The following is a 12,141-nucleotide window of genomic DNA, read 5'->3' as shown; positions in this document are numbered from 1 at the left end:
TGCCTGTTTTATGCAGTATCCAGTGAAGCGTATTTCGTTTTGTTTCCGCCAAGTAATATGTTAGCTTATGTACCTATGGTTTTACGTCTATATCTTTTATTTCTATGATTAAGTTCATTAAAAAGATGACCATCAATATACCTAAAGTTATCGCTATTAATACTTTTTCAAGACGTTATACCATTACAAATGTTCATTAACATATCTCGTGACGCTTAAATTTCTTTTCATAAAAGTCTTTACATCATTTAAACATAAATAAATGTAGTAAAATAGTACTTATATATAAATCTAATCATCTTATTTCAAGAATTAGCCCCAAAGCTCAAACTTAATATCTATTCGCCGCTCAAAACACACAAGATTAGCCAAAGAGCTCACTGAACTGAGTTACCTTTGAGCTGTGCTCCCGTCTATAGAAACAGTTAAACATGCTCAAAAGCTTCTAGATAGATAATCTTGTAATTAAGTTCAGTCGTTTGCAGGTGACTTTATCTATCACGGCAGACATTCAAAGACTTTAAAATGGATCTAAAATGTGCCATTGGCAGACTTAGCTTCAGATATGTTTTGTAATAAAGTGTGCTTTTATGTGTATTTATTTCTTGCCTTTGGCTGCATAACTCGTTTGTAGGACCCTTTACGTATTTTGAAGCCTAAAGCCACAAGACTCCAACAGGGTGCCATCTATTATAAACTTAATTTTATAGAAATAACAAGCCGTCCATTACACTCCCATTCCGAGTAATAAAATAATTTGTTATCATAATACCCCAGTGCGATCCCTTCCAAGATTTGAAATATTGGGGTTTCCTAAAAAGGGGAAATTATTTTTGATTACCAAAATTCATAATCAAAATTCAAATATTTTTCTGGTAGGCGGTAATTAAGTTTTCTTTTGTCGCCCTTTCCCTAAGTAATAACGAGGGGTGACAATTAGGGCGGAATATCATTCAGATTGCGTCGAGTTTTGACTTTTGATTGATAACGCTCCCTCCGAACTGTTCTGGGCAGACAAGAGCCGTGATAAGTCTATTGCTGCTTACTTTTTAGAATTAAAATACTTGACTTTATTCTTGAACAACTTTTCTATGACGGCTTAAGTCACATTCAGGTTTTATTCATATGCCTACTGTAACTTCGAGGTTTCAGTCTTCGATTAAGATGATCAGCCTCGATGTTTGTTTGGCTCTAAGCGTGCCCTTTTTTATCTCATGGAACTTAAAACTATCTATGTAGATCTGTATACTTACCATAATTATATTTAACACGCACGTAGCTTCCAACCAATATAATAGTTGGAAAGTTTATCAGATAATCCAAACTCAAGTAGGCAGATGGAACATTTTATTATGCCTGCATTGCGCCACTGTAACTTCAAGACACGTCTCCAGCAAAATAGAAAGCCCAACTTAGTTAGTCCTAATTACCGTGCTCATTAAAGATCATTAGAGCGACATAATATGCACGTAGGTATCTCGCTTCTTAATATATAAGCCTGGAGACTGTGGGCTCATTTATACGTAGAGCACACTTCCATTGGCCGAATTATTCGGCGTCGGTGCCTGGCCCAGCGCCAGCGAGGCGCCCGCCAAATTTCACGCCGCTCTTCACATTGTCCGAGAATCAACCGAGCCTTTATTATAATTTTATTTTCTTTTTTCCCCTCTTAATATATTCATAGTGCGGTTATCCTGTTTCGTTTCATTTGCTCGACTTTCCACAAAATGAGGTCGTGAAAATTTTACTAAATACAAAAATGATATCGTTAGCGCGAGTTTTATGCAACTTTTTCAACAGACTTACCTCTTCTAATTGAATATTACGAGAGCGTCGATAAGTTCATCTCATTAAGCTCGTTATTAATGGAGGTTCAATCGCGGCGGCCAATATCGAGGGTGCGGAATAAAAACACAGCATTCATTAAGAAATAAAAACTTTTATTATTATCAGTTCAAATATCGTATTTACATCTTTTAAACGAGTAAAAGCACATTGTTTATACATTACAAAATTATTAAAAAGAACTAAAATCAGTAGCGGGACAATTTGATGATACGTAAAATAATAAAACATAGTTAATTGAACGTAATCTATGATAGTTAAAATTAAAATAAATCTCATTACTTCCGCGTAGTTCGGAACTCATACAATCGGCAATGGCAACTCGTATAGGACTGTCGTAACTAAGAAATCGTAACAACTAAGTGATTAATTAATAATACCTATATACAATAGTTCGTTCGAAACGAACGCGTTCATCAGTTCATGATACAAATGCAAATTATTATGTATACAATAGAATTTCCACTATTCTCGTTATAAATGCTCGACGTAATCTCGTATCGCGTTAAACTTTTATGTTACACGGTGCCTCACTCAACGGGTGAATTTACTCGCATCCCTTACTGACTAGAGCTGCGATACGTACAACTGAACAAACTATGCATCTCATCACCATTTTTCATCTTGTTCGAACACTATTAGATTTAAAACCCTACTTATTTTTATATCAATCAAAAAGACAGTTGATCAATTTAAATATAAGTAGGGCTTTATAAAAACACCTCAAAACGTCCCACATCAAAATTCTAACACTTTTAATTCGTAAAGTGCGTCATTAACAATGTAATAATTACAATAATATCATAATAGCTTCTTCAGTTGTACGTCACAGCTCCCTATATTACATACAAACTCAACAAATCATGTACACTGAAAATATTGCGTTTCACATAACTATACAATTTACGTACTATTTTGGTGTTCGGAACCGAATTATGATTAACTACGAGAGCACAGGGAGCGGGTCTTTAGTTTGTGACGTCATACATTTTAGATTTTGTGCCTAATATTTTTTTTAATTTAGTTTAAAGGCCCGCTCTATGTGCCAATTGTAAATGTCTCTAAAGCTCGTAGGGACTACACTAAGTTGATCTAAGCTCTCTAGTGTATAACTCCCGCGCACACTGACAACTCGCTTTTTTTTTTACTATTACTTATTATCGAATGTTTTTGATTTTGGCAGTGCGTTCAGTGCTATAAGGCGTTTGCAGTGACGTCGATAACAAGACGGGACAGACAGATTGATAGACCCTTTTACTCTTTAGTATTAGGAATGAAGTGTATTCACATAAAGAAGGATAGAAACGTTTTATTTTAGACAGTAAAATACTGTTATTTGTCTCGAGGGCGTATTAATGTGTCTGGCCGGTCACGCCACTTGTAACATTTAAAATTGAATTTTATTGCTACGCGTTACCAAGATGTTTTTATTTACAGATTTTATTAATCTAGACTAGCATTATTTTACTATGCATACATATCATATAGATACGACAACATCCGCCATATTCATAAACGTAGCTATTATACGACTATCCTTTTCTATCCTGTGAAGACTGTTGTAAGTGTGAAAAGGACAAAATATACTTTAGGTAAACATTTATGAATAAGAAGGTTACTCGTTTAGAAAACCCGGATAACAATGAAGCGTTTATTTTAATGTTGGCACAAATCCGTGTTCGACATTCTGTAGGGCTAAAATCTATTTTGAAATCACAGATAACTTTTATGTGTCGCTAGATTACAAGACGATATTAATCGAATAATATTCGAAGAGTACAATAAGGCAAACGACGGTCATAAGTTCATTCATTCATTCATAATGTTGTATACATTTGACAAACGAATCGTGACGTAAGCAGTCAGTTTGACTCATTATACTAGTCATAAAAGTATGTCTAATTGTCAAGTTGCCAATGCGCCGGTTCGCTACCTTACATACATTCGCTCCTAACTTTACGTGGGACCACTAAAATTTCACTAAACTGGTTAATTTCGCTAGTCTTTAGTCTAGACGGAAACTATCTTCCATCTCCTACCCTCACCTCACAGAAAAAAGAGATACAGTATTTATAAATCGTCGAATTTCTTATCACGTTATAATTTACAGTAGGACGGTCCCACACATTTTTTTTATCATTTGAGATCTGCGAAGACATTAAATAATTTTGGTAATAGAATTATTCTCCGTTCAATTCACATCGTATCACTGGAAACGGTCTGTACGCTCGACGCAGGTTAAGTGTCGCCGGTCTAGGTCGTTAGGTTGACGGGTGACCAAAGACCGCTCACACAAGTCCTCGCCACACTAATGTTACTATTTGAGCACCGTGGAAGGAATGTGTGCATAAGATTTAGATAGACGCCAAGATTCATTAATGTATGAGCCCCTACTATGAGTCGTGATCGAGTGACTTTAGATAGAATTAATCATCAGAAAATATCAATCATTAGATACTTAGAAATTGCTGATCGACAACTCACAGTAAGAGCTCCGCGATAAAACCGTATAGTTTTCATAAGACTGCATTAGAGTTAACTTCATCGACAATTATCCCTTAATACATATAAATAAACATCTTCAAAATTTTTACCAAATTATGAGCATATATTTCCAGCATAAAAATCTTTTAAAATAATACGTCATACTCTTCTCAATTAGATATACATGGCACACTGCTCTGTTTATATATTTATAGATATAATTCATACACTCGATACCTATCAGTTTACCTTGTCACCATAGAATAATTGAATTATATGGATGGATATTCCGTTGGAAGCTTAAAAAGCACTAATACAATAATAAAAACGATAAGCGATCGACGGATGGACAAACTGAATCATGTGGAAATAGTGAATAACAAACAGAATACTGTCGGCGCATTCGATGCCCGTTCGAACAATTTTATTTATTTTTTAAACTAGTCGAGAGAACTATCACGAAATGTTGGTCCGGTGGAGAGTCGACCATATTTCGGCGCTTCTCCAAGTCTAAGTGTATGTCCTCAGTGTCGCATGGAGCGAGGGGCGGGGCGTATACGTGCGCGTGCGCTAGTGCGACCCCGTCCCACGCTGGCTACTGAGATTACACTAGACACAATAAAAATAGTACAGTCAGTGAGGTCCGTACTAGCGCGGCACACGCACTCTCATACATAGAATCACGAGGGTATCCGTGCGATTATAATACTAAAGTACGCTAAAGAACAGATGCGTGCATCGCTCGAGTAATACGAAATTCATTGACTGTACTGTATCTACAGTGTGGTAAAGTATAGGAATCGCCGGCACAAATCAAGTACAAGCGTAAAGGATTCAGCTAGGGGGCGCGCGCGAGCTCACTTGATGGTCGCGTGCCGCGTCTCGGGGTGCAGGCTGACGCCCTCCACGGTGAATATCGACACCTCTGCAACAATACAAACGGTTCAGTCGAGCACGCTAACTGCTCACTTTTGCGTAGCACTTAAAAGTTTTAATCGTGTAATAGAGTCGGTAAGGGCTTTTTAATGTCAGCGGCTTCAAGTTAAGCGACGTCACTTTTTACGACGTGCGAAATCATTTATAATTTAGCTTATTCATATAAAATTACAATGTATACTAGAGTTCGTGCTCGCATTCGAGGAAGTTCTAAGACTACATATTTGTCGAAGAAAATCAAATTTTGACTATTCAAAATCTTTTCTTAGGATCATACAGACACTTCTGAAAATACATGGATTATACACTATAGGTCATTGAAGCTCTAATCAAATGAAAAGGTTTTAGGGATATAATAGTCGCTCACCGTCGGGCAGCTCCCTGAGCCGCGGCGGCAGCGCGGCGAAGTATGCGTGGTGCAGCGCGCGCGCAGCGGGCAGGCGGCGCGCGGGGTCGGGCTGCAGCAGCGCGGCGGCGAGGCGCTCGGCGTCGCGGCCCGCGTCGCGCAGGCGCGGGAAGGCGCCGCCCAGCGCGCGCGCGCCCGACACGCCCCAGCGCGACACGTGCGCGCGCAGCCCCGGCAGCCGCGACACGCCCGACCAGCTCTCCTCTGTCGGCGTGCCGACCACCTAGCACCAAAGTATACATCATATAGCTAGTTGTTCTGGTAAAAAAGAAGACACGAAGTACAGGTGGAGCTAACGTTAGGAAACTGCGCGCGCACAAATGTTTATAGAAACTTGTCATTTTTTTAGAAACTTTCTATTTATTTGACTCCTCCTCTCCCCTCTTTCCTGGGCCATATCTCGTCACGAAGAGCCGACAAATACTGCTTAGATCGTCGCAAGGAATTAGAATAAGAAATTCAAGATCGATAGATGACAAGAGATAAATTCAAGATACAAACAGTAAAAAGACTGAATAATAAATGTTACCTTAAATATTTTATCTAGCTGATCGTGCGTGTCTCGCACTCCTGGGAACGTGGGGACCCCGCAGAGCATCTCGACGAATATGCAGCCCACACCCCACATGTCCAGTGAGGTCGAATACTCTGTGCTGCCCAGCAACACGTCTGTGGGCAAAACACTTGGTCAAAATTCTGTAACCCACAGTACAACTTTTTAAGAAGAAGGATTTAGACGAAGACTATTGAAAACACCAATGTTCGCCTACCCAATTTAAAATTCAGCACACTTTATCTTTTAGACGAAAAGTTGTCATATCTATAAGCTTTTAAAGGTATTTTTTAGCAGAAAAGATGCTTTATTATACACTACATTGAATCCTTAAGAAGATTTTATAAGCTTTTCAAAGAAAAGCAGTGATTGCGAAGATATTAAACATAACCTGGAGGCAACATAGTAAGTTCACGTAAAGGATTAGTCGACAGTGTGTCGAGCGGGGCCGAGGTATGGAGGGGTCACGGCCGGGCCACATATATTATGTAAGGACTGCTTGACATTACACCGTGGCACGGACTCTTGTACTACAGCGTGGAATGAAATTCAGATGAAGTGTTTTAACCTAGACTTAGTTCATCTAATATTGAGATACATATTTTATTCCGATGTTAGCTGGTCGATACTAGTATTTTTACAATTGAAATAGATTCAGAAGATGAGACAACAAAAAAGGTCTTGTAAAATACAATTTTAAATCCGACCACATTATTTTATGCATGCAATAACTGCTGTGGCAGTCCAGAAAAAAAACTAAAGTAAAAAAAATACTGTTTACCCAAAGTAAACCTCTGACCCATCTTTTTACTACGTTTTCCTACTAGGTCATACAAGATAACATCCACGTATCGTATTTAACCCTCCCCCATACAAAACGCAGCGACAACATAGCGTAACACCCCCACATCGGTGCAAAAGGTCGGCCATTCGTCACGGGTAATGTGCACTTCCGCTCGCGTGACAAAATTGCGGGTACCACAACATTATGTTAAGTAAACTTTTCAAGGAAACCATCGTCTAAATATAATCTGTGTCTGTGGCTTGTTAACAAAGACGCTCTTACTAGGAAATACAGTGTTTTACAGTTATGGCAATGTATAAGGAGCTTCCTTTACCAGAATTCGAAAGCTTTTAAATTAAAAGATCTTAGCAGATTAATGTTTACATACGTTAGTTGAACAAAACACGTTAATTACGTTACGTTAGTTATTATGCGTTGCTCAATGCTAGAACAATAAATGTCACAATTTTGGAAAATACAATCCTGGCAATTTCATGTTGAAGATCATCTCTAATTATATTATAATTGGGAATAAATCTAAGAGGTAGAATATAATAAAGAAAAGAGTATATAAGTAAATATAAGCAGAATCATAGGTGTTCATGCTTATCTTACCTGGTGGTCTATACCAGAGTGTGACGACCTCGTGCGAGTACGTGTGACTGGGTACAGATTTGGCGCGCGCTAGCCCGAAGTCAGCCAGCTTCAGCTCACCGTGGGAGCTTATTAACAGGTTCTGAGGCTTAACATCCCTGCACAACAACAAATAAACTTTAATATAGCTACATTTATACAATAATCATAAGATAATTTTATAATAAGATGCATTTCTATGACAATCATGAAGATTTATCGATCGAAAAGGCAAGAATAGACAGAGAATCTATTTATGTTTTCATTGTTTTAAGGTCAAAAAGCAAAATTTTTTAATTAACAAAATTATTTCACCAAATTTCTATCTATGCAAGATACGACTAATACATCTTTAGAAATGCACCACTACAGAATACACAACAAAAACTTAGACTGCATAGAACAGAATGATAGTCAATATGCAGTATAAAACTTCAACAATTTCCGTCGTCCATGTTCTTGGTGTATAATATAAAGTAATATAGTGTTATTACAAGAGCTCAGTTTTATTATAATAAACAACGAAGGCACATGCAGTGTTTACTCTTTCGACGGCTAGTATTAAAATAGAGTAGGGACTAGAATATGAGTTGCGCTTAGAAGTATGTTCTCAACGGATAAATGCACGTTTTAATAAATAAATTGTGTATAAGATATTATACTTTTACAGGGACATGTGTGGACAGTATTTAAGAATAATTTCGTCTGTTGCACTTTTAAGATTTAAATTATTTACCGCTCATACTTTAAAATAATTGATGACCTTAACGATGAAACTGTCGCGAGTTGTACTAACACATAATAGTATATACATACATACAATCACAATTTCCATGAGGATAGGCAAAGACCAAAGAACGCCGATTGCTACGATCCTTGCTAACTTCCCTTAATATTGATTGATAAGTTGTTCCTACATTAAACACAAGAGTGTTTCACAAATAAAATTATAGATTGTGACGTCAAACAATTCACGATTATGTCCGTTTCCGGCGAAAAGTGAAATAAAGTCATACGAATAAATAAAAAAGGTTTATTGCAGACGAATATGTAACGTACCTATGTAAAACTCTTCTCCTGTGACAGTAAGACAGTCCCCGCAGCAATTGGAACATGAACAGCCTAACGTTGTGATGATTCAGCCCGCCCGGATGCCTCTCCATGTATTGTGATAGATCCGTGTCCTATGAACAAACAAAATTATAAATAAAACTGCAAAAAAATACTGGTCAGGGCAGTTTTCTCTGTAAATTATTTATATAACGTGATTATATGAATATGATGCATGGAATATTCTTTAGGATTGCACATTCACAATACACTGAACTACAATGGACGATGAATATCTGTAGTTGATTTAGATTAAGTACAGTTCTTTGAATTTGGCAGTATAGTTTTTATTTTGAAGTTCATACTATGAGTGCGTATACGCAGTACGCATAAGAGCGGGTGCAAGCACGTATACTTAATTTTATTAAATATTTTTTATGTTAATTTAGTAATGTAGTAAGAAGCGAGACTAAATCAATCTCGTATAAATATTTCATGTACTCATAAACAAAAATAACGAGTGTGCCATATTTAAAAGCAAAATCACATAAAGATCCAAACTTCAAACGAAAGTCTATGTTATGACGTCACGCTCGTAATTATTAGATTCACTTTCAAGTCCTTACACAAAGGCGGAATTCAGTGTACAAGTAATAAAAACGCTTCAAGAAGATATTACTTGAAGTGTGTGATACTTCAAGTTGAAATAGGCCATTTTGCTATAATGAACAAACAAATGACATTATTACTCTAACGCAACGGTTTAATAAAGGTGAAAATATTTTATACTATCGCTGTTGTGAAATCGCTTCTCACGGTGATTATGATACAAGTATAACCGTCAAGACTCGGTTAAGAAATTGCTAATCTTGTTAAAAAGGACCTGCGCCAGTGGTTGAACAAGAGGGGGAATGTTGCTATATTTTCTGATAAAAAGTCTTAGACGCTTTGCTATGGATATTTTATGTAGGAGACTAAGAAATATTTGGCTAAAATTTCGAACAACGATGCACAACTATCTCGCATCCGTACATTTCGTATCCTAAACATTGTTGCTTGCAAATTTAGCAGAAATCTAATAAGTTCTGTGAGTAATTAAACGTCAAACTATCTCCATTTCCTGCTAGATTTTAATCAATTCATTGTAATAAATTAAGTTCAAGTGAAGGCTTGCACAGAAAACTGTTTTAAAAATATTTGTGTTTTTTTTTCTGATCACATTCGGAAACAAACGTGCCCTCCGAAGCACGGAGATGCTCAGATCAGATGTCACTATGCGGTCACCATCGCCCTAAGGATTGCCTAAACCACTGATCGTTTACCGACCGGTAAGCGGAATAATCTATGCTTTCTTTACTTACCACAAACTCAAACACGAAGGTGAGCGTCTCCCTGGTGTGCACGATGTCGTGCAACGTGACGATGTTGGCGTGCTTCAGCTCCTTGAGGAGGGAAGCCTCGCGGATCGCCGTGAATGGCGCGCCCTCCTCCTCTTGCAGTCTGATCTCTTTCAATGCCACCACTTGCTGCGTTAAACTGGTGGGAAAACGATAGCGTATTAGCAATTGAGATTTAATTTAAAAAAGGGAAGAAGAAAATCTATGTCAATGTTTTGTGACGAACTTTTGGAGTCGGTAATGTATTCCCAAAATAATAATCACTATATTTTAAAAGCCTATCTTAGTTCCTAGTTAAATAATTATACCTAAAGTTGCTTTCAATTTTACAATCTATTCATTCTAGCTCATCCAAGCATCTACGTTATGCTGTCAGTATCAGTCGGAAACCTATTTAAAACCTATCATATTGTTGTTTAGTAAACAAACATTATTAACCTGTATAGCCTTGTGCGAACATCACGTTTGCTATAATAAAGCCAACTTTACTGGATTATCTCTTTATTGTTTATTGTATGTCTCGGTCACGACTCACTAGTTCACACGTTCGTCTGTTTAAATAATTCATTTATAATGCAGCTGCTATGCTATAATTGCATCGCATGCTCGCCTATTGAAAGTAGAAAGGCATAGAAAACTAAACAATAAGATTTATTGCATTTGCGTGGACCTACGACAATGCATCGACTATTTAGATACGTGATCAACACACACACACAACTATACACAGAGTAGGGTAGGAAGTACCCCAATGTCCTACTGCCGGATATAATAATTATGTCAATATGTCTGCCATTACTTGACCAGGAAACTAAGGTTATTAATATTCTAGACGACAAGGCGTCGTTATACCAGTACCTAGTCTGATTATGACACTATAATTTAATTAGTTTCCTGCCAAGAACAAAAATTAAATCCGCTCACAAAACTTTGTTGCTGTTGCTTTAAACATAATTTGAATTTAATGTCGACGTGAAGGCACGTACAAATATATTAGGTTGATATAAACGGCGGCAGTCTGCTAACTTTCCTTTCAGCACAGGCTTTTAGCTCCAGAAATTATAAAGCATTTATGAGGCGAGAATATTAGTTACTGGATCTTAAGACATTCTTGAACTAATTTCGTAAGAGCCAGTCGAGTCTCGAGCTAGAAGTGGAAGCGGTGCGGAATTGTGTTCAGTGTGTATGAAATTATTAGACGTCCCACCATAGTATGTGGTGTGTCGTAGAGAAACTTCCGAGAACGCTATGAATACGACAATTTGGCGAGTTGAACACGCTTATTACCGCTCAACTTGGTGAGGTGAAGCACTTCATTCAATATTCACGCGCAATGAACACTGTAAGTTCCGTTTGACTTGGCCTACTCGACCTGACCCCGCCGCGAGGAACCACTAAGGTTTAGCATATTAATTCGTAAACTAAAATATACGAGTTTTAGCGTTTAATTTCATTGCGCACGAGCCACAGATTAAAATTAACGAGGCAGGATTAAAAAATTAGAAGAGTAGTCACTTGTAAATGATTTGAAAATTAGTCGGATTCGGGTTGGAAATTCATGTATTTTGGATGGCGAAAGGAGAACAAAATCTAAGTCACATTCGATATAAACTGGAGTAACAGCGCACTGCTTTACATATTGAGTGACGTCAAAGGCCGATTTCCAAGTGGAAACGCAGGAGCCTGTGTGACAAGTGCGCTACAAAGGCGACATTGTTGCGAAAAATCCGACATGGCGGTTGCGGATAACGCGGAATGGAAAACAAAAAAGAATCGAGCAAAACGTCATAACTTTTGCCAGAGCAAATGAAAGTGAATAAAAGATAAAACGAATGTTTGCACAGATAAGCAAGATCAGTCAAACGAAATGAATAATAGAAGGATTTGATTGAAGCGACGCAAACTAAAACTTTTACAATTTTGATCTAAGATAAAGACTAAAGTCGAACTAATATTGTAACTGGGTAATGTATACTTTATCCAAGTTAATAAAATCCTCAAAGGCAATAGCTATTTGAAAGTTGGGCGAGTAAGAACTCTTTACTTATGCGAG

The 12,141-nt window shown here is 37.5% G+C and overlaps 1 protein-coding gene across 4 annotated transcripts in view; it reads right to left on the bottom strand.

Annotated features, from left to right (window-relative positions):
• Window positions 1–1,919: 1,919 nt before the first annotated feature.
• Eip63E (cyclin dependent kinase Eip63E) overlaps window positions 1,920–12,141 on the bottom strand; it is a 71,475-nt gene continuing 61,253 nt past the window's right edge. For all 4 annotated transcript variants that reach the window (XM_076123087.1, XM_076123089.1, XM_076123088.1 and 1 more), the window contains 6 exons: window positions 10,053–10,227; window positions 8,701–8,825; window positions 7,624–7,760; window positions 6,201–6,340; window positions 5,633–5,894; window positions 1,920–5,254 (listed from right to left, as the gene is read on the bottom strand). In XM_076123087.1, coding sequence (XP_075979202.1) covers window positions 5,187–5,254; window positions 5,633–5,894; window positions 6,201–6,340; window positions 7,624–7,760; window positions 8,701–8,825; window positions 10,053–10,227 — 907 coding nt within the window. In that variant the 3' untranslated portion in view covers window positions 1,920–5,186. The remainder of the gene's footprint in view (window positions 5,255–5,632; window positions 5,895–6,200; window positions 6,341–7,623; window positions 7,761–8,700; window positions 8,826–10,052; window positions 10,228–12,141) is intronic.

Source organism: Anticarsia gemmatalis, chromosome 14, assembly GCF_050436995.1.
Source record: "Anticarsia gemmatalis isolate Benzon Research Colony breed Stoneville strain chromosome 14, ilAntGemm2 primary, whole genome shotgun sequence".
NCBI lineage: Eukaryota > Metazoa > Arthropoda > Insecta > Lepidoptera > Erebidae > Anticarsia > Anticarsia gemmatalis.
Note: the sequence above shows the minus strand (reverse complement) of the source record. Positions and strands in the feature narration are given on the sequence as shown.